The sequence below is a fragment of the Neoarius graeffei genome, chromosome 14 (assembly GCF_027579695.1).
Source record: "Neoarius graeffei isolate fNeoGra1 chromosome 14, fNeoGra1.pri, whole genome shotgun sequence".
Lineage (NCBI taxonomy): Eukaryota > Metazoa > Chordata > Actinopteri > Siluriformes > Ariidae > Neoarius > Neoarius graeffei.
The window spans coordinates 43,927,811-43,951,961 of NC_083582.1; the positions used below are offsets into that span (position 1 = coordinate 43,927,811).

Genomic DNA, 24,151 nt, shown 5'->3' on the forward strand with positions numbered 1-24,151 from the left:
ATAGGTGTATATACACTGGCTTGCATAATATAATCTCATCTCATCTCATTATCTCTAGCCGCTTTATCCTGTTCTACAGGGTCGCAGGCAAGCTGGAGCCTATCCCAGCTGACTACGGGCGAAAGGCGGGGTGCACCCTGGACAAGTCGCCAGGTCATCACAGGGCTGACACATAGACAACCATTCACACTCACATTCACACCTACGGTCAATTTAGAGTCACCAGTTAACCTAACCTGCATGTCTTTGGACTGTGGGGGAAACCGGAGCACCCGGAGGAAACCCATGCGGACACGGGGAGAACATGCAAACTCCGCACAGAAAGGCCCTCGCCGGCCACGGGGCTCGAACCCGGACCTTCTTGCTGTGAGGCGACAGCGCTAACCACTACACCACCGTGCCTGCATAATTATAATAATAATGACAAAATGTTTATGCAAACTCAAAAAAGGCATATATTATACTTACAATAAAAAGACAAAAGTGTGATAAGGAATGTCCAGGAATTACAGCAAATGTCCCAACAACAACAAAGAGACAATACTTAGACAGGTTGTGGCTTTAAAAATCATGGCTTGACAAATGACCATTTAAATAATGTATTTATTGGAGCTTCCCAAATGCTAAAATCACCCATTTCCCTCCAAGACATGCGCTGAAGCAAAATTATCACAAAGTGATGAATGAACACCAAAGGAAGAACAATTTAAGTCATTATTTCTGAATCTTAACAGTGTCTCTGCTCAACAAACCACCTTAGATAACCTGAAATGACACCCTGCACCCCGACCTAACCATCCTCCTTCAGCTCCCGGTGAAAATGATTACTGAGCATTACCAGACTTAATATCAGTGTGTAATGCTTACTAGAAGGTTGCACCATGACACTTACACTCACTTCCAATATATTTACTTGCCATTCTTTTCACACTCGATGCACACTGTGCCATTTTCACTGACACTTCGGTTATGATACTGGTTGATTGCACACTCTTTGTTTTGTATGGTCATCTATCCATTATCTGTAGCCGCTTATCCTGTCCTACAGGGTCGTGGGCAAGCTGGAGTCTATCCCAGCTGACTATGGGCGAGAAGCGGGGTACACCCTGGACAAGTCGCCAGGTTATCACAGGGCTGGCACAGAGACAAGCAACCATTCACACTCACGGTCAATTTAGAGCCACCAGTTAACCTAACCTGCATGCCTTTGGACTGTGGAGGAAACCGGAGCACCTGGAGGAAACCCACGCAGACACGGGGAGAACATGCAAACTCCATGAGTTGAGTACTCTACTGTATACAAGCATATCCTAGGTCATGCCTGTGTGGGTATATAATACGTTGGTGTATGTATGATTTACCAAATCATATACCTGTCCTGTGTACACATCCCATCAAAGAGATTTTGCTTCTAATGCTGTTACACTTCCTAATTTCTCCACAATTTATGCTGATGTCCCATACACATGTCCTGTAATAGTAATGATACAGCCCTCCATCTCCACAAAGACCACTTTACATGAATCTTTCAGCAGCTACAGACTAATCATTTGGGATTGTGTCAACAGTGTCGAAAAAGCAACCGACTCTGACTCTGCCCTTCTTCTGCTCCCCTTCTCCTCGAAAGCAATTCCACCACCGTTTTCAGCTGTCTCATTCCATTTTCCATCCACTATCTAATTTGTGATCCCCCCCCCTTACTTTTTGCTCCAGATGCAACGACATTCTGCCCACTCCTTCCATTATTCACCGTTTCCCAGAACCACTGCGCACCCCAGAGGCCCTGGCCTGCCTCCCCTCCCCATTTCCATATTTGGCCCCCTGTTTAACCATTTCAAATAAGCGTGTTGGATTTAGGACTTCATACTGCGAATACCAATTTGGAGGCCGATGAGAGGTTTGCAGTGCAGCCAGACAGCTGGAGACCAATTTAAAGATGCAGCCAGAAGGAGCCATCGCTCTCAGCAGTCCCACTCCAGCCGCTGGGCAATCAGCTGACTGTCAGAAGAGGCAGGAGAATAAATGTGAAACCAGGGAGGAGGCTAATGAACACAGTCTGACTGCCATGTGTGACCATGTCACTCAAAAGTGATGGATTCCAGCGTTCTCATGGAAATAAAGGAGGATTAGTGTATTATTGTTTTGGAGGTGCTAAAAACAGAGCTATAAAACTCCTTTTGTCTCAATGGGATGGTGAATAATCTTCCAATAATTATTCCATTTTGCAGGTGACAGAACTGCGATGTTTGGACAAGAGACTATTCATCCACTGTGCTACACACACACACACACACACACACACACACACACACACACACACACACACACATTTAGAAAGGTTAAACTGAAGGAAAGTTCTGAAATAGTTTCATGACAGGAGTTTAGAAAGTTCCTCATCAGCTGTGCAAGTGAAGTGTTTCTTAAATGTGGTGTACAAAGTGAAGCCAGTTAATATGAACAAAATTCCTAAGAGAGCAAAAGTAAAATATTCATTTTGTCGGATTATGAAATCTACAGATTACTTTGTGTCTTATTGATCGCTTCCTTACTGTATTACTAGTATAGCACCAACTAGCAATGCCAAGCGTGTCATTAACATCATGTCAAATGCTCAAAAGGTCCTTAATTCTGAGTATGAAAAAAAGGGCTTAAAACCATTCTTTATTTCTCCAAATGAGATTCGCCCCCAGAAGACATGATAAAATAATTCATTTGTGGATGCATGAGCAGTAATGGCTGATTAAAAATACAGCATTTTTAGTAATGTACAAACCCCCATTTCCAGAAAAGTTGGAATATTTTCCAAAATGCAATAAAAACTAAAATGTGTGATTTTGTTATTTCATGCGAACCTTTATTTAACTGGCAAAAATACAAAAAAAAAAAAAAAAAGATTTTCAGTAGTTTTACTGACCAACTTAACTGCACTTTGTAAATATAAATGAAGATAGAATTTGACACCGGCAATACACTCCAAAAAAAGTTGGGACAGAGGTAAAATAAGACTGAAAAGTTTATAGGATATTCAAGTAACACTATTTTGGAAGATTCCACAATAAGCAGGTTAAGTGATAACAGGTGAAGGGATCACAACTGGGTATAAAAGGAGCAGCACCAAAGGCTCAGTCTTTGCAAGCAAGGATGGGTCGTGGCTCAGTCCTTTGTGCCAAAATTCGTGAGAGAATTGTTAGTCAATTCAAAAACAACATTTCTCAAAGAAAGACTGCAGAGAGGGCAGCACGGTGGTGTAGTGGTTAGCGCTGTCACCTCACAGCAAGAAGGTCCGGGTTCGAGCCCCGTGGCCGGCGAAGGCCTTTCTGTGCGGAGTTTGCATGTTCTCCCCGTGTCCGCGTGGGTTTCCTCCGGGTGCTCCAGTTTCCCCCACAGTCCAAAGACATGCAGGTTAGGTTAACTGGTGACTCTAAATTGACCGTAGGTGTGAATGTGAGTGTGAATGGTTGTCTATGTGTCAGCCCTGTGATGACCTGGCGACTTGTCCAGGGTGTACCCCGCCTTTCGCCCGTAGTCAGCTGGGATAGGCTCCAGCTTGCCTGCGACCCTGTAGAACAGGATAAAGCGGCTAGAGATGATGAGATGAGACTGCAGAGAATGTAGGTCTTTCAAAATCTACGGTACATAATATTGTGAAAAGATTCAGGGAATTTGGAGACATCTCAGTGCGCAAAGAGTGAGGACAGAAACCACTGTTGAATGTGCGTGACCTTCGAGCCCTCAGGCGGCACTGCCTGAGAAACCGTCATGCTAATGTGACAAATATAGCCACATGGACTCAGGAGCACTTCAGAAAACCACTGTCACTTCATACGGTCCACCACTGCATCCAGAAATCCAACCTGAAACTGTATTACACGAGGAGGAAGACATTCATCAGTTCTATGCAGAAACACCACTGATTCCTCTGGGCCTGAGCTCATCTCAGATGAACTGAAAGACAGTGGAAATGCGTGTTGTGGTCAGATGAGTCCACATGACGTTTCTTCCCAGGAAGTCCATGCTTATTTGAGCAGAACAATGCCAGGCCTCATTCTGCACGGGCTACAACAGCGTGGCTTTGCAGACACAGAGTGCATGTGCTTGACTGGCCTGCTGCCAGTCCAGATCTGTCTCCTATTGAGAATGTATGGTGCATCATGAAGAGGAGAATCAGACAACAGTGACCACGGACTGCTGAGCAGCTGAAGTCTTGGATCAAGCAAGAATGGACAAAAATTCCAATTGCAAAACTGCAACAATTAGTATCCTCAGATCCCATACGATTAAAGTGTTATTGAAAGAAATGTGAAGTAAAACAATGGCAATAATGACTCTGTCCCAAGTTTTTTTTGTGTGTGTGTGTTTTACAGGCATCAATTTCTAACTTTGTTTATATTTACAAAATATAATTAAGTTGGTCACTAAAACTATTAAGTAAATATTTTCTTTGTACTTTTGTCAGATAAATAAAGGTTCACAGAAATTAACAAATCACAGATTTTTGTTTTTATTGCATTTTGGAAAATATTCCAACTTTTCTGGAAATGGGGTTTGTACATATTCTGTTGCATGCACCAGTAACCATAATGTACATGGTATACTGTATATACAGACCAGCAACTTCATTCGGAACAACTGTCCACCTGCTCATTTTGCAATTATCATGTGTCAGCATCACAAAGCATAAAATCATGCAGATACAGGTCAAGAGCTTCAGTTAACGTTCACATCTAACATAAGAATGGAGAAAAGTGTGATGCCTGTGACTTTGACCATGGCATTGTTGATAGTGAAAGATGGCCTGGTTTGAATATTTCAGAACCTGCTGATCTCCTGGGATTTTCACACCCAACAGTCTGTGGCGTTGACATAGTGTTGTGAAAACAAAAAACAGTAGTTCCGGGGGCAGAAACACCTTGTGGATAAGAGAAATCAAAGGCAAATGACCAGACTGGTTCGAGTTGACAGGAAGGTTACAGTAACTTACATAACCACTCTTTACAACCATGGTGAGCAGAAAAGCATCTCAGAACATTCAGGCAGATGAGCTATAACAGCAGAAGACCACACTGGGTTCTGCTCCTGTCAGCCAGGAACTGTAGCCAAAATCTGAAGCTACAGTGGGCACAAACTCCCCCAAACTGGACTGTGGAAACTTGGAAAAACACCAAATACAGTATCCTTTTTCTTATCTTCTGCCTCATTGGACTTTTTTTGCGTGTTTTTTTGCAAACCAAAAGGTACAACTTCCTGACTTTCATTTTTTGGCTGAATCGTCCACTTTTGACAGTACAATTTTTGCAAATTATCTAGATCATATAATTTATCAGTACTTTTTCTACCCCTGTTTATATAAAAATATAAATACTTAAACAGTATGCGGTCATCTACTGCATCGCTATCCTAACAAAATTTTTTAACAGTGAGCACAGTTAATGACTGTAATTACTTTGCTGGTGTATGTGTGCACATGTCTCATAAAAGTACTCACAGGAGCCAATGTCTCCTTGTAATTGTAGTATCTGTGGGATGGGCATAGTTAAAACCACCACATCAAACTGCTCTGGTGAGCCCTCTTTCCGGTGCACCTCCCAGCATGGGCCTCTGCGGTAAACGTGGGTGACGTGATGACCGAAGAGCACCTCTGCTCCTGTTTGGGTGCAGAGAGGCAGAGTTGGCAATATTTTCAGGATAGAAGAAAGAATGAAAACAGTGGAAAGAGGGTGACCATAGAAGAGAGATCACAAGCGAAGATGCATTCATCACACATGTTGAACATGCTAAATCGCTCCCATGATCCTGAAACAAGAGTACCACAATTATGACTCAAACCATGAAAGGCTTCGAAAAGCAGCAGTGCATGTGTAGGAGTATTTGAGCATGCAGTATTACATACAATGTCTGTATTTGTATACTGCGGGGAGAATAATGGACTTTTAAAAAGGCTTAAGAACAAACACATGTGCTATGGTCAGATAGGCTGGTTGATGACTCTAATGTCTGAAACCTATTAATGAAAAATCGAAACATTTACAGCTTTATATACGATACCTTAATATCAAATTTCTGTTGTTGGTGTAAAAGGAAATGATTTAATATACTTCACACACACAATTTAGCCTTAATATAAACTAGGCTAGATATAAAAGATATAAACTATGTTTTCTCACATCTTGGTCTTTGTTCTTACACATGTAATAAATCAAAACATCCTACACTGACTAATAAGTCTAAGAACATCAGTTTCTAAACATTCCCTATGATCTCAGTGCCATAAATCAGTGTATATAGCCTTGCCAAATGGCCCTTTGCTCTCTCTAGGAAACTGAGGATAGACTTCAAAAGAAATGAAATGTTGGTTGAAAAAAGTTCCTGATTCAAATTTGCTTTCAGGCAACATGGTTCTCTAGTAGGGGCCAAAGAACATATGGCCACTTGTGGTGAGCCCACAAAAGCTAAAGTGACTCAGTTATGAAATTACTTATAGGCAGCATGTTGAGAATAGTGTTATTGTTTTATCATCATCAATCTATATTTTGTTTTGAAATTATAAAATGGATGCTTTTGAGTAAATCATGGGATTTGGGAGGAACTGATTTATTTATTACAGCAACAATCTGCTTGCCAACCAGCAAAATTGACACTTACAATGTCCCCTGATTAACTCAACAGCTGTCAAGCCATGATGTCAAAAACAAAATATAAAATAAAAATATGATTATTAAAATTTTATTAAAAAGTTACTAAAGTTTTCAGCACAGAGTGAATGGCATCTGTTACATAAAAGTGAATGAATATACTGTATACCATAAAACACTGTGAATATAAATAACCGAGTATAGAAATACTATCATACTGGAGCTGCGCTCAAATATATATAGAGGATATTACATGGTTTCACGAAGATATAAAGTTTATCTTCGAGTGGTGAATGCAGAGACAAGCGAACGAGTGAAAATATTTGCAAGACGAGAAAATAAACTTCATATCTTCATGCCACCATGTAATGTTCTTTATATTATATGGACACATCCACAAAAAAAATATGCAAGTTAATTAAAGGATTTTAATTGTGAACCGGTTCGCCATTTTACATCAAGTCAAGTCAACTTTATTGTCAAATATGCTATACCGTACATGCTCGACATACAGCACAGATGAAATTTCAGTCCTCTCTGACCCACGGTGCAAACAGGCAATGCAATAAATAAAAACAGAATAATTGAAAAAACAAACAGTATAAACACTCTAGATAAGAACTAGATATAGACTAAAACACTCATAAACAGACAATATAAACAGTAAAAACACTCTAGGTAAGATTTTGACAATGCGCATCTAGTCAGTGGGAAAATACTGGGAGTGACGTCATCATAGTGAAATATCACGAAATATGTCACTCAGATCCGTGATGTATTTTGTATGAAAAATGCGAGTTTTTCAACACGAGAAGATAAACTTCATAGTTTCAAGCTATACGAGTTTCTTTTTATTATATCGACACATTCACAAACAAAAAGTCCCCAAATTTATCAAAACAATTCATCAATTTCCTCACTAGTGACATATATATACACACACACATATACATATATATACATATATATATATATATATATATATATATATATATATATACATACATATATATATATATACACACGCACACACACACACACACACACACATTATATATATGTTATTTACCAGCTGGGAGGTATATATGTTATTTACCAGCTGGGAGGTCTGTATGGTGAAATACCGTGACCTCGGCCCAGAGGGCCTCGGTCAGTACTTTCAAGACCTCGGTCACGGTATTTCACGATACGTGAAATACCGTGACCGAGGTCTTGAAAGTACTGACCGAGGCCCTCTGGGCCGAGGTCACGGTATTTCACCATACAGACCGACCTTAAGCTGGTAAATAATATATTTATTTTTTTTCTTTACCAAATTCTAACAGAAAACGAGAGCACCCGAAAGGGAAAACCGAGCCGAGCCGCCATTTTGAATCCTCATTCACGGCTGTAATGCAAATTGCTTTCTCCTCGGTATACAAGTGCACTTCCATTGCAGGAAAAAAACTACATTTTGCTGCCTATGTAGTCCCCTATTTATACAAATAGGAGTCATTCAGGATTCAGCCATGTTTTTGCTTGGCGTTAGCAAGTTACAGGTTTTTAGCTTTCTCCTGAAATGTTTTCTTTTATTTCTTCTTCCTCAGGGTAGTAAAACTCGCTTTTGCTGTGAACACTGTCGTTATCGCTATCCATGCTGTAAAATTAATGCTATTTTGAGTCCTCATTCACGGCTGTAATGCAAATTGCTTTCTCCTCGGTATACAAGTGCGCTTCCATAGCAGGAAAAAAAAAAAACTACATTTTGCCGCCTATGTAGTCCCTTATTTATACAAAATTGAGTCATTCAGGACTCAGCCATGTTTTTCCTCAGCGTTAGCAAGGTACAGGTTTTTAGCTTTCTCCTGAAATGTTTTCTTTTATTTCTTCTTCCTCAGGGTAGTAAAACTCGCTTTCGCTGTGAACACTGTCGTTATCGCTATCCATGATGTAAAATTAATGCTATTCTTCTGAGAAATGCAAAAATAAATGTTGACAAAAAATTGCTACTATGTTTGTTGTTGTTGTGAACGAGCAAGTCACCAGAGGTCCATACCGTAGGATACGGACCCGCTCGCCAGCCAATCAGAGCGCAGGATTTGATGGAAACCAGACCGTGAAAAAAAATAAAGAGAATTATATCACAGTTTTGGTTCACCATGTCCCAGATGTAGCTTGTATGAAAAATGACTGGCGTATTTCCCAGTAAAACACTTATGCTCATATAATATTTAAATAATACTGGCTGGCATTGAGTGGTATGTCAGATATATTCCATTCAGCAAGCGTGATACTGAGCGAGTCGAAGATGAGTTCAATGTCATGCGAGCTGAATGGAATATATCTGATATACCATGAATAAAAGCCAGCCAATATTATTATTACTATACATACACATTCCTTTTAGGTGTTCAATGCATCTTTCTCTTTCAAAATTCTCTCAAAATCTTCTGTATTTAACAGAGCAAACCTGGCAGCCATGTTTGTTTGTTTTTTTACAAATTGTCACAGTCGCTTGTTAGCGCGGAAGTTTTATGTCTCCGAAGTGTGACATCATGTTGTCTTGACAAACATGCAATATCGTAAACCACATTCAGTGCTCATTCCTCATTGGGTAGAGTGATGTAATACACGTAGGATAAGCAATATGCTAACAATATTGCATGCTATCAAACCAAATGAATGAAACCCGCAAGAAGGGAATAGAATATATGTTTTTATTCCATCATAAAAGTGTCCTGTATGTATAATAATTAGAAATATTATATAGTTGCATTTCTATTTTTACATACTAGCTATAGTTGTAATCATTTCAGGAACAAGGAGCTCACATTAGATTACGCTCATAAAAAAAGATGCTTCATTGGTCCTTATGGCTGCTTAATGACCTTAACTTTTGCAAAAGGTAAACTGTCTGCTGCAGGTTTCCATATAGAACCTTTAAAGTGCATATTCTGGACCAATTTCGTTTTGTTTTTTTTTATATGAAAGCATGTCCCTTTACACACTTATCCAGAAGGGTAATTTTGCACAAGGCCATCTGTCTACAGCAGAAAAAATAAAATAACAAAACGCATCTGGAAAAGTCCCAAGGGAGTCTGGAGACAGATTCGTGACGTCACCTGCGGAAGCGCCAGCAGGCTGCGCGAGCTTTGCACGGTTTCAGTGCACAGCCTGCGTGGACCAAGCGCTCCCATTTCTCTCTCATTGTCCGGTCTTTTGGGAAACGATGAGTACTAATCCCATCAAGATTGGTGTTGCTACAGCCTCCTACGATACATCTGTTAACCATTTTAATAATTACGCGATAACGTTGAAGAAATTTGCAGAAAACCACCAGGTCGTTTTCTCATAAACAAACCAGCGCTGACGTAGGATTCAGAGGGAGGCGTCCCGCACGCGACATCATAAAAATCAATGTTTGCCGGGAAATCCAAATGCCAAGTTTTTTCAGAGGCGGACCAATTCGCCTCAAATGGCTTGATTTCAACTGAATTTTTCTGGTATTGCACAAGGTAAAAAAATTGCACAAAATGCAAAATGTGACAGATATTTGACCAAAGTTTAATATAAAATAGGAGAATTACATTGACCTTGCTCCTGAATTTACCCGTGATATGCACTTTAAGGATTTTCCAATACAGACAAGCCAGTGAATCCTTTAGAGTGCTAGATTTTCCTCTTTTCCCGAAGATTATATGTTAATTTACAGCTGAAGACGACTAACCTGACTCTCGGAGATAGTGCTTAACAATGGACGACGTTCCGGATGGAGCTACATAGTTTACAGTGCCGTCCTCCATTGCCATCATGCCCTCCACTGTGCCCACAAGTGGTTTGAAAATACCATGCATTAGGAGTTCTTGATAAAAACTGGATAGAAGAAAAATAAAACTGAAAAGACTGCATGACGTCAAGCAGAAATGCAAAATGATTCAAAAAGTATAAGGACAGAAACAGTCCCACCTTTTGTGAATTTTGGAATAATATGGTGTGGCAGTGATGTACTGAGCACCGAGATCCACTGTGCAAAGCAAATTCTTTGGACTTCTGCATGTAGACATTCTTCCCCCTGGAACACACACACACACACACACACACACACACGTTAATATTCTATGAAGAACGTATGAAAGACTTAGTTAAAAGATTTGAGCAGCACTACACTGAACAGCACTGTGATTTATTGTTACAGTATAAGTGGTTAATCACATGGGTACTGGTTTCACAGTTAGAAACTGCTCCTTCAGAAAAGCCACCTCCTCCCGCTCCAGAAAAAAAAAAGAAGTTACATTTTTTTTTGTATATACTGTAAGTGGTAAGTGCATTCTGCAATTGGACTTCCATTTATCTTTTCACTTACCCTTATATTTTGGGCTCACACATCCTTACAACAGTCTTCTCAGAGCTTTCTTTGTTAATTTTAGACTTTCATTCTTATTTTGCCAAGTATCATTCACGTAGTAAAATAGGCTTGAGGTTTAAAGGAACAGTCCACCGTACTTCCATAATGAAATATGCTCTTATCTGAATTGAGACGAGCTGCTCCGTACCTCTCCGAGCTTTGCGCGACCTCCCAGTCAGTCAGACGCAGTCAGACGCGCTGTCACTCCTGTTAGCAATGTAGCTAGGCTCAGTATAGCCAATGGTATTTTTTGGGGCTGTAGTTAGATGCGACCAAACTCTTCCGCGTTTTTCCTGTTTACATAGGTTTATATGACCAGTGATATGAAACAAGTTCAGTTACACAAATTGAAACGTAGCGATTTTCTATGCTACGGAAAGTCGGCACTATAATGACAGGCGTACTAACACCTTCTGCGCGCTTCGGCAGCGCATTGATATCTGAGCTCTGTATCAATGCGCTGCCGAAGCGCGCAGAAGGTGTTAGTACGCCTGTCATTATAGTGCCGACTTTCCGTAGCATAGAAAATCGCTACGTTTCAATTTGTGTAACTGAACTTGTTTCATATCACTGGTCATATAAACCTATGTAAACAGGAAAAACGCGGAAGAGTTTGGTCGCATCTAACTACAGCCCCAAAAAATACCATTGGCCATACTGAGCCTAGCTACATTGCTAACAGGAGTGACAGCGCGTCTGACTGACTGGGAGGTCGCGCAAAGCTCGGAGAGGTACGGAGCAGCTCGTCTCAATTCAGATAAGAGCATATTTCATTATGGAAGTACGGTGGACTGTTCCTTTAATAATGAACATCACGTTTAAATCAAGAAGAATCTCCGAATGCAGAGCACATCAAACAGGCTCATGGAAACGGGACAGTCGAAGACTGAAAGAGTGGAATCTGATGTGGTCTTCTGCTGTTGTAGCCCATCAAGATTTTGGGCATTCAGGGATGTTTTTCTGTCTACCACGGTTAGTGGTTTTTTTTTTGACTTACCATAGTCTTCCTTTTAGTTTGACCCAATCTGGCAATTCTCCTCTGACTTTGCTCATCAACAAGGTGCTTCTTCGCACAGAACTGCCAGATATTAATTGTTTTACACCATTCTGTGTAAAATCTAGAGGCTGCTGTTGTGCATGAAAATGCCAGGAGCTCAGCAGCTAGCCTGTCTGGGACCAACAACCATGCTAGTCACTGAGATCACATTTTCCCTCATTTTGATGCTAGATGTGAACATTAACAGACGCTCTTAATCTTATACCCTGTCCACACTAGGGATTTTGTACCGATACGAAACTACTTTCGTACCGCAACACCTGTCCACACTAGCAACTAGCAACTAGTACTGTAGCGGTATAACTGTATCGGTACGGAACCCACAAATGTATGGGTTTCGTACCGGTACAGTATCGGTACTGTAGCGCTTCGCTGTAGTGTGGACAGATGAAGCAGTTCTGTATCGATACAAGTATTGTTCTGTATATACAAAGTTTTCTAGTCCTAATGTGTGTTTATTATCACACATTATTATTATTTATTATTTATTATTATTATTATTATCACACATTATTATTATTTATTATGTATATATAGTTTATTATGGTGGAAAGTGACATTTGATTAGCGGTGGTATAGAGGGTTAGGATTGGATAAGTTATTACTTCTTCCTAATCCTTTCTGAACATTATGTTATTGCCTTGTGGCTACGCTATTCTGTTTGTTTATGATGATGTTTTGATTATTGTATTTTTTATTTAAATTTTTATTTCTTTCTTCTTTATTGTTCAGAATAAAGTAATCAATCAATCAATCAATCAATCAATCAATCGATACAAGTATAATGCGCATGCGCAATGAACCATTCCTACTTCTTCCGGCAATACGCACGTGCTTTCCAGCTGTAAATAAAACGTCAAAATGGCTCAAAACGACCGTGGAGCTACATGGAGCAAAGAAAGGGGGAAAAAGGAGGGAGGAAGAAAGGAGGAAGAGGGGAAAAGGGAGAGAAAGGGAGGGGAAGAGAAGGGAAGAGGGAGAAAGTGAGGGGGGAGAAAGGGAGATTCGTTTTCTTTGTTTCTTTCTCAATTGCCTTGCGCGTTTGATACGATTCGACTGAATAAATGACCACCAGAAATACGGACTGTACACTGACAACAAAAAGCACACACACGTTGTTTCATATTCTCGGAAGGAAGTTACTCGGTAACCACGGAAACATTTCGCGCACGCGCATTTCAACTACCGTGAAAGAAAACCGCAAACATTTCTCGCTAATGTGGACAGATGCACTAAACTGTACCGGTATACTTTGTATCGATACAGTTATACCACTATCGTACCGGTATAAGTGTGAACACAGCAATAATCTGTAGGATTTTGTGCACGATTGGGAACAGGTGTTCCTAATAAAGTGGCCAGTGAGTATATGATTAGATGGTTTCAAAAACCACAATATTCCATAACTATGAATATTAATAATTGCAGCTGCTAGTATTTCAAAAGTGTTAGTCTGAAGTAAAAAAAAAAATCTTTGAATTTGTATCATGGCATCCAGGAACATTCATAAAATAATAATTGTTGACTCTACTGTACACTACACGCAGCAGTACGGGTTTATGCCAAGGAAGAGCACGTCGGATGCAATTTTTGCTTTGAGAATGTTAATGGAGAAGTACAGAGAAGGCCAGAGAAAGCAACATTGTGTGTTTGTAGACCTGGAGAAGGCATACGATAGAGTGCCGAGAGATGAGTTATGGTATTGTATGAGAAAGTGTGGAGTGAATGAGAAGTATATTAGAGTGGTGCAAGACATGTATGAGAACAGTGAAACGGCAGTGAGGTGCAGTTGGAACGACTGAATGGTTCAAGGTGAAGGTGGGACTCCATCAAGGATCTGCTTTGAGTCCTTTCTTGTTTGCCATAGTGATGGATAGCTTGATGGACGAAGTGAAGCAAGAGTCACCATGGAACATGATGTTTGCGGATGATATTGTGATATGTGGTGAAAGTAGAAAGGAGATTGAGCTGGGTTTGGAGAGACGGAGGTATGCATTGGAATGAAGGTGAGCAGTAGCAAAACAGAATACATGTGCATCAGTGAGAATGGGGATGAGTGTAGTGAAGACGTAAGGAGTAAACGTAAAGAAAGTTGGTGAATTCAAGTACCTGGGGTCAACTGTGCAGGAAAATGGGGGCTGAGAAAGAGAGTGCAGACAGGGTGGAGCAGTTGGAGAAGGATTTCGGGAGTCATTTGTGATAGGAAAGTCCCAGCAAAAGGGAAAGGTAAGATGTACAGTGGTGCTTGAAAGTTTGTGAACCCTTTAGAATTTTCTATATTTCTGCATAAATATGACCTAAAACAACATCAGATTTTCACCCAAGTCCTAAAAGTAGATAAAGAGAACCCAGTTAAACAAATGAGACAAAAATATTATACTTGGTCATTTATTTATTGAGGAAAATGATCCAATATTACATATCTGTGAGTGGCAAAAGTATGTGAACCTTTGCTTTCAGTATCTGGTGTGAACCCCTTGTGCAGCAATAACTGCAACTAAACGTTTGCGGTAACTGTTGATCAGTCCTGCACACCGGCTTGGAGGAATTTTAGCCCATTCCTCTGTACAGAACAGCTTCAACTCTGGGATGTTGGTGGGTTTCCTCACATGAACTGCTCGCTTCAGGTCCTTCCACAACATTTCGACTGGATTAAGGTCAGGACTTTGAGGCTACATCCACACGACAACGGCAACGAGATGTTATTTAAAAATATATCGCGTCCAAATGGGCAACAATCAGTAAAATATCTGGTCCATATGGCAACGCAACACTTGCTGAAAACGATGCAATACACATGCCACACCGCTAGGGGCGCTGTAAGACGGTCCCTTCGGAGACACCAGAACAATAGAAGTAAGGACGCATGCGCATAATGCGCAAGACTTCATATTAGCCACAAAGTCAGGAAAATCTGTTTGTAAAATTACATTATAATGACCAAATACAATGAAAAGTATTTTTCCAGTCTCACCTGTGAAAGGTAATCCCATGTGATCTCGTTTGGACGGTAAACCTGTTGTAAGGCTTTTTCCTGGTGATATTCGTTACACTTCTACCCGGCGTGAAGCACTCACAGTCATGTGGTTGTGATGTCATCGTAAACAAATCCGTTTTACTCATCCAGACGACTTCACAACGGCAACGTTGCCAGATCTTTCCACTCTGGAACCCGTTCTCAAAAAGATTGCGTTTTGGGCACCCAAAATGCCGGTGCCGTGTGGACGCCAGGCCTAAACGATAAGCAATTGTATCGGAGTCACCTGAATCCGTTGCCGTGTGGACAGGGCCTGACTTGGCCATTCTAAAACATTAACATTATTCTTTAACCATTCTTTGGTAGAACGACTTGTGTGCTTAGGGTCGTTGTCTTGCTGCATGACCCACCTTCTCTTGAGATTCAGTTCATGGACAGATGTCCTGACATTTTCCTTTAGAATTCACTGCTATAATTCAGAATTCATTGTTCCATCAGTGGTGGCAAGCCATCCTGGCCCAGATGCAGCAAAACAGGCCCAAACCATGATACTACCACCACCATGTTTCACAGATGGGATAAGGTTCTTATGCTGGAATGCAGTGTTTTCCTTTCTCCAAACAGAACGCTTCTCATTTAAACCAAAAAGTTCTATTTTGGTCTCATCTGTCCACAAAACATTTTTCCAATAGCCTTCTGGCTTGTCCACATGATCTTTAGCAAACTGCAGATGAGCAGCAATGTTCTTTTTGGAGAGCAGTGGCTTTCTCCTTGCAACCCTGACATGCACACCATTGTTGTTCAGTGTTCTCCTGATGGTGGACTCATGAACATTTAACATTAGCCAATGTGAGAGAGGCCTTTCATTTGCCCTGGGGTCCTTTGTGACCTCGCCGACTATTTCACGCCTTGCTCTTGGAGTGATCTTTGTTGGTCGACCACTCCTGGGGAGGGTAACAATGGTTTTGAATTTCCTCCATTTGTACACAATCTGTCTGACTTGTCTGTGAAGATTCTCAGTCATCCAGGCCATGGTAAACTGTGGGTGGTAAAAGAGAGCAACTGGACTTGCTTGAAGATTCTTGAAGAATCTTTCTGACTGTGGATTGGTGGAGTCCAAACTCTTTAGAGATGATTTCGTAACCTTTCCCAGTCTGATGAACATCAACAATGCTTTTCCTGAGGTCCTCAGAAATCTCCTTTGTTTGTGCCATGATACACTTCCACAAACATGTGTTGTGAAGATCAGAGTGTGATAGATCCCTGTTCTTTAAATAAAACAGGGTGCCCACTCACACCTGATTGTCATCCCATTGATTGAAAACACCTGCCTCTAATTTCACCTTCAAATCAACTGCTAATCCTAGAGGGTCACATACTTTTGCCACTCACAGATATGTAATATTGGATCATTTTCCTCAATAAATAAATGACCAAGTATAATATTTTTGTCTCATTTGTTTAACTGGGTTCTCTTTATCTACTTTTAGGACTTGTGTGAAAATCTGATGATGTTTTAGGTCATATTTATGCAGAAATATAGAAAATTTTAAGGGATTCACAAACTTTCAAGCACCACCGTATAAGACAGTAGTGAGACCAGCTGTGATGTATGGATTAGAGACCGTACCCTTAATGAAGAGACAGGAGGCAAAGTTGGAGGTGGCGGAGTTGAGGATGTTAAGGTTTGCGATGAGAGTGACGAGGTTGGACAGGATAAGGAACGAGCACATCAGAGGGACAGCACATGTGAGAGCTTGGGAATTAAAGTGCCATTCCACCATTGGATGTATTCTTTGGCATAAAATACAATATATTTTATGACAACATGACTAGACAGAGAAATCTTTCAGCTTCAAAATGATATATCAAACATAATTTTTTGACAACGACAAGTATATTAATTTTGCGACCAAAGTCACCTACCCTTTTAATTTCCGCGCGGTAGTGAAACGTGATGTCATCGGCAGGTTCCCCTTCTTGTGTACCATGTCACGTGTGACGTGGCACAGATTATCAGCAATGGCGGATAGAACGCGATTTCCACTTGTCGATTGCTGTGCCGATATTCACCATCGACCGTCTCCTTTGGGCATCACTTGCTATTTTCCTTCGCTTCTTTTCCGAAGCTGACAATCGCGTTCTAGCCGCCATTGCTGATAATCTGTGCCACGTCACACGTGACGTGGTACACAAGAAGGGGAACCTGCCGATGACATCACGTTTCACTACCGTGCGGAAATTAAAAGGGTAGGTGACTTTGGTCGCAAAATTAATATACTTGTCGTTGTCAAAAAATTATGTTTGATATATCATTTTGAAGCTAAAAGATTTCTCTGTCTAGTCATGTTGTCATAAAATATATTGTATTTTATGCCAAAAAAATACATCCAATGGTGGAATGGCACTTTAAGCTAAGAGAGATGAGACTGAGATGGTATGGGCACATCCTGAGAAGAGATGTAGAGATGTTGGAAGGAGAATGTTGAGGATGGAGCTGCCAGGCACACGAAAACGAGGAAGGCCAAAGAGGAGATACATGGATGTGGTGAGAGAGGGCATGAAAGTGGCAGGTGTGGTAGAGAAGGATGCGGAAGACAGGGAGCGATGGAGATGAAAGATCCGCTGTGGCAACCCCTAATCGGGAGCAGCCAAAAGAAGAAGATTGTACACTACACGCATTTTATCCTAGAAATGCAAAAAAAGACATTTTTGCACACTATAATTTCAGAAACAATAAGATACTGTTAACTGTACAGTGTATATTTTCTTACAGTTTATGTATCCGATTAATTGTGTTGGTTTCAATTATTCAGTGATTGTTTCTTCTGCAGTCTAGGTCTGTCATTTACAACCCCGATTCCAAAAAAGTTGGGACAACGTACAAATTGTAAATACAAACGGAATGCAATGATGTGGAAGTTTCAAAATTCCATATTTTATTCAGAATAGAACATAGATGACATATCAAATGTTTAAACTGAGAAAATGTATCATTTAAAGAGAAAAATTAGGTGATTTTAAATTTCATGACAACAACACATCTCAAAAAAGTTGGGACAAGGCCATGTTTACCACTGTGAGACATCCCCTTTTCTCTTTACAACAGTCTGTAAACGTCTGGGGACTGAGGAGACAAGTTGCTCAAGTTTAGGGATAGGAATGTTAACCCATTCTTGTCTAATGTAGGATTCTAGTTGCTCAACTGTCTTAGGTCTTTTTTGTCGTATCTTCCGTTTTATGATGCGCCAAATGTTTTCTATGGGTGAAAGATCTGGACTGCAGGCTGGCCAGTTCAGTACCCGGACCCTTCTTCTACGCAGCCATGATGCTGTAATTGATGCAGTATGTGGTTTGGCATTGTCATGTTGGAAAATGCAAGGTCTTCCCTGAAAGAGACGTCGTCTGGATGGGAGCATATGTTGCTCTAGAACCTGGATATACCTTTCAGCATTGATGGTGTCTTTCCAGATGTGTAAGCTGCCCATGCCATATGCACTAATGCAACCCCATACCATCAGAGATGCAGGCTTCTGAACTGAGCGCTGATAACAACTTGGGTCGTCCTTCTCCTCTTTAGTCCGAATGACACGGCGTCCCTGATTTCCATAAAGAACTTCAAATTTTGATTCGTCTGACCACAGAACAGTTTTCCACTTTGCCACAGTCCATTTTAAATGAGCCTTGGCCCAGAGAAGACGTTTGCACTTCTGGATCATGTTTAGATACGGCTTCTTCTTTGAACTATAGAGTTTTAGCTGGCAACGGCGGATGGCACGGTGAATTGTGTTCACAGATAATGTTCTCTGGAAATATTCCTGAGCCCATTTTGTGATTTCCAATACAGAAGCATGCCTGTATGTGATGCAGTGCCGTCTAAGGGCCCGAAGATCACGGGCACCCAGTATGGTTTTCCGGCCTTGACCCTTACGCACAGAGATTCTTCCAGATTTTCTGAATCTTTTGATGATGTTATGCACTGTAGATGATGATATGTTCAAACTCTTTGCAATTTTACACTGTCAAACTCCTTTCTGATATTGCTCCACTATTTGTGGGCGCAGAATTAGGGGGATTGGTGATCCTCTTCCCATCTTTACTTCTGAGAGCCGCTGCCACTCCAAGATGCTCTTTTTATACCCAGTCATGTTAATGACCTATTGCCAATTGACCTAATGAGTTGCAATTTGGTCCTCCAGCTGTTCCTTTTTTGTACCTTTAACTTTTCCAGCCTCTTATTGCCCCTGTCCCAACTTTTTTGAGATGTGTTGCTGTCATGAAATTTCAAATGAGCCAGTATTTGGCATGAAATTTCAAAATGTCTTACTTTCGACATTTGATATGTTGTCTATGTTCTATTGTGAATACAATATCAGTTTTTGAAATTTGTAAATTATTGCATTCTGTTTTTATTTACAATTTGTACTTTGTCCCAACTTTTTTGGAATTGGGGTTGTATATAAAGTTAATCTTGCTGGCCTTCATGAACTTACACCATGAGCAGTGTTCATGAATTAACATCAACTGACAACGTAGCAACACTGTCGCTAGATTTGGTGACTTTTAGAGCCTAGTGACACATCCAACGATTTTTTGAGCAGACATTAGCGACTGCCTTGCACTCAACGGCTCTCCAGCTTACATCACAGCTGGTGGTTATGCAAGTTGAGAATAGGTTCTGTTGAGTGTGTGAAGCCTGACCAGGTTGCACTTGTGTGAGCCCAACAAACACTCAGTAGCTACGTTTACATACCCACATTTTTACATTCAGACTGAATTCGGTCTGATCAGTGATTCCAAACATACCGTTTACATGAGGGCAATCAGACAGATGTGCATGTGTATATGTCCCAAGCGTACAATCGGAATAGAATTTCTCACATGTCGACAATCCCATGTAGCTGGCATGTTTCCTGTCATGTTTCTGCCGTCCATAAAATGTCATGATATCACCACTGGGCGAAGGCGTACTGAACATGCGCAGAAGGCAATTGGATTGAATGTTTACATGACTAATTTTTTCAATTGAACATATTATCATGGGACTACACCACCTCTTTCAAGCCTATTAAATTCTCAGTTGGAATGGGGCATTTCATATGGGCTGTTTACATGAAGCAATTTCATTCCTATCAAGCTTGAATCCGATTATTAATGATTTATTAGGGTCCATGTAAATGTAGCTATTGATTGTCTCTAAGGCCATCCTTAAAAAAAAAAAAAAAATCCGTTTCCTGTCCACCGGGTGAGCAAAAAAATTTTCAGTCCGGAGGGAGGGATTTTTTATATATATATATATATATATATATATATATATATATATATATATATATATATGGATGGATAAGAAATCGCAATGCTGTGTTTGCTTTTTCTTTCAGTACTTTTTGATTACAAAAGCAGACACATTTAATAAAATCTGACAGTTAAATCAACTGAAACTTGTACAAAAACTTTAAGTTAGCATTTTAAATGCTGACTGCAACATTTGCAAAACTTTTACAAAGGTACTTAAAATGTCCGACACACAGACTTTTTGTAGTTCTAAATCGACCGTTAGGCCTAGTTCGGATGAAATTACACAATTAAAATGATCACTGAATGATTTGCTTTTCTGAATCTTTACTAGTTTGTTGTTCGCTAGAATACCATTTTGCGATTTCACACTTAAGCAAATGTTTGAAAACTCTGGATCTCCTTCCTTCATGGTGGCTGCCATTTTTTTGTGCCGCACGGCGCATGCGCAGAGCTGATTCAATTCTATATTCTGCACGGAATGTCAAGTTCGATTTTAGATTTACGAACCCGAAAAAATGTCGAAAAACTGGCGTTAAACAAAAAACGGCACTCACCCGGCCGGTGGACCGGAAACAGAACATTTTTTAATAATGGCCTAATGGAACAATCGTAATCCTGATAGAAACTATAGTATTTTGTAAAAGGTTAAGCTTAGAGTTTGTTATAATCTATTATTTTTTATACTCCTCATCAAAAAATTCCAATGCAGGGATTGGCTAAGGATGGCTCACGTGACATAAAATAGTTCCACCATTGATTAAGCAACGCATCTTGTGACATCAAAAAAAAAAGGATATGGTGTGAGTTGGCAGCACGGTGGTGTAGTGGTTAGCGCTGTCGCCTCACAGCAAGAAGGTCCTGGGTTTGAGCCCCGTGGCCGGCGAGGGCCTTTCTGTGCGGAGTTTGCATGTTCTCCCTGTGTCCGCGTGGGTTTCCTCCGGGTGCTCCGGTTTCCCCCACAGTCCAAAGACATGCAGGTTAGGTTAACTGGTGACTCTAAATTGACCGTAGGTGTGAATGTGAGTGTGAATGGTTGTCTGTGTCTATGTGTCAGCCCTGTGATGACCTGGCGACTTATCCAGGGTGTACCCCGCCTTTCGCCCGTAGCCAGCTGGGATAGGCTCCAGCTTGCCTGCGACGCTGTAGAACAGGATAAAGCGGCTAGAGATAATAAGATGAGATGAGATGGTGTGAGTCAGTCATGGTATATCCTGGATATACCATGAACAGACGTCACAATTTCAAGCTATACGGCCGGCTCGAGTCACCGCTGTGGCTCGGTGAGAATTTGTGTGTGTGTGTAGATCTACGTATCATAATCATGCCTAGCGAGGCAGACGATAGCATAATACATTGCACATGTGCAGCTCGAAGGTTGCACCGACATACTGTAAACAACAAACATGGCTGCCAATATAACATCTGTTTAACTTATAACGTGAAAGTAAGGTTAATAATATAACTTAGATTACACATTTTTCAGTTTTACTCAAATTAGGGTGGTGCAAAAATGAGTACACCCCACAACAAAAACTACTACATCTAGTACTTTGTATGGCCTCCATGATTTTTAATGACAGCACCAAGTCTTCTAGGCATGGAATGAACAAGTTGGCGATATTTTGCAACATCAATCTTTTTCCATTCTTCAACAATGACCTCTTTTAGTGACTGGATGCTGGATGGAGAGTGATGCTCAACTTGTCTCTTCAGAATTCCCCATAGGTGTTCGACTGGGTTCAGATCAGGAGACATACTTGGCCACTGAATCACTTTCACCCTGTTCTTCTTCAGAAATCCAACAGTGGCCTTAGATGCGTGTTTAGTCATGTTGGAAAAGAGCACGACGACCAAGAGCACGGAGTGATGGTAGCAACTTCTCTTTCAGTATAGAGCAATACATCTGTGAATTCATGATGCCATCAATGAAATGCAGCTCCCTGATACCAGCAGCACTCATGCAGGCCCACATAAGGACACTGCCACCACCATGTTTCACTGTAGGCACCATGCATTTTTCTTTGTATTCCTCACCTTTGCGATGCCATACAGTTTTGAAGCCATCAGTTCCAAAAACATTTATCTTGGTCTCATCACTCCAGAGTATAGAGTCCCAGTAGTCTTCATCTTTGTCAGCATGGGCGCTGGCAAACTCTAGGCGGGCTTTTTTGTGCCTGGGCTTTAGGAGAGGCTTCTTTCGTGGACGGCATCCATGCATGCCATCCCTCTGCAGTGTACGCCGTTTTGTGTCATGGGAAATAGTCACCCCAGTTTGGCTTTCTACTTCTTTAGATAACTGCAGTGAACTTGCATGCCGATTTTCTTCAACCCTTCTCATCAGAAGACGCTCCTGTCGAGGTGTTAACTTCTGTGGACAACCTGGATGTCTCTGTGAGATGGTTGCAGTTCCACCTTTCTTAAATTTTTGTACCACTTTTGCTACAGTATTCTGACTGATAAGTAAAGCTTTGCTGATCTTCTTGTAGCCTTCACCTTTGTGGTGTAAATAAATTAGTTTCTTTGGGGAATTCTGAAGAGACAAGTTGAGCATCACTCTCCATCCAGCATCCAGTCACTAAAAGAGGTCATTGTTGAAGAATGGAAAAAGGTTGATGTTGCAAAATATCACCAACTTGTTCATTCCATGCCTAGAAGACTTGGTGCTGTCATTAAAAATCATGGAAGCCATACAAAGTACTAGATGTAGTAGTTTTTGTTGTGGGGTGTACTCATTTTTGCACCACCCTAATCTGAGTAAAACTGAAAAAAAAATGTGTAATCTAAGTTATATTATTAACCTTAATTTCATGTTATAAGGGTTGTTTTACAATCAGGGTACACAAGCTAAAAATCACATTTAACACTTATTATCTTCAATATCAAAAGGCTTGACTAAATAAACTTGGTTGTTTATTGTAGCCCTGTGATAGCTCTATTTACCATGCAAAAAAAAAATTTGGTGATAACGTTATTTTTGGTGAATGTATGTCAATGTGTGTCATATTTAGCAAAATTACTCGTGTCATTTAGAAAAAGTGCTTTTTTGACCACAGGTAGCTCCAAAAGGGATGCACTTAAATCATTCTTTATACCATAAAACAAATATACTCAGCAAAAATAAAAACTTGACACTCATTATATTTCAAATAGTGTTTAGAAACTTTTCTTGAAAGAGTTCTTGTTGTGATTATGGTTAAATGCATTGTCAAGGGCATTACGTCACACATTCATTCTACTGGTCGGGCCTACGTAGCACGTGCGAGAGCACTGCACGCTAAAATCAAGTTTCCATGTGACACAAGTGACGTGACCTATTGATACACGTGCAATTGATCTCACGGTAGCAGAGTAGAGTGTCATCTCAGAAAAACAAGGTTTTATGGTTAATTATTCGTTAATTTGCAATGCCACGACTGTCAAACATTCAGCGTGAACGTGCCATTGGCATGCTGAATACGGGAACATCCGTCACTGACGTTGCGAGGGTTATGGGATGCAGTCGACAGACCATCCATAATCTCCAGACACGTCTCCATCAAACTGGCACCACAGCCGACCGTAAGGAACCCTCCACAGAACTTGCAGGAGCTTGGTGCCATGTTGGTACAAATATGGTGGTGCATTCCCCAGCTGTGTTCAGACGCATCATCCAATCCATGAGGAGACGTTGTATCGCAGTTGTGAACGCCCATGGAGGACACACCCGATATTGACATGATTTCATTAAGTTGTGACTCACAGTTTTTGATCATGGACATTGTCGTCGCATTTCCGGTGGAATCGATTCCATGACAAACATGATC

General features: G+C 40.7%; 1 protein-coding gene across 6 annotated transcripts in view; it reads right to left on the reverse strand.

Moving 5' to 3' along the window:
* rnls (renalase, FAD-dependent amine oxidase) overlaps nt 1-24,151 on the reverse strand; it is a 62,189-nt gene that overhangs the window by 35,877 nt on the left and 2,161 nt on the right. For 5 of the 6 annotated variants that reach the window (XR_009656473.1, XM_060939756.1, XM_060939755.1 and 2 more), the window contains 3 exons: nt 10,578-10,683; nt 10,339-10,505; nt 5,486-5,644 (listed from right to left, as the gene is read on the reverse strand). Coding sequence is in view for 5 of the 6 variants with exons in the window: in XM_060939756.1 (XP_060795739.1) it covers nt 5,486-5,644; nt 10,339-10,505; nt 10,578-10,683 (432 nt within the window). In the remaining variant the exon portion in view is untranslated. The remainder of the gene's footprint in view (nt 1-5,485; nt 5,645-10,338; nt 10,506-10,577; nt 10,684-24,151) is intronic. The other variant, XM_060939757.1, reaches the window with a different exon arrangement.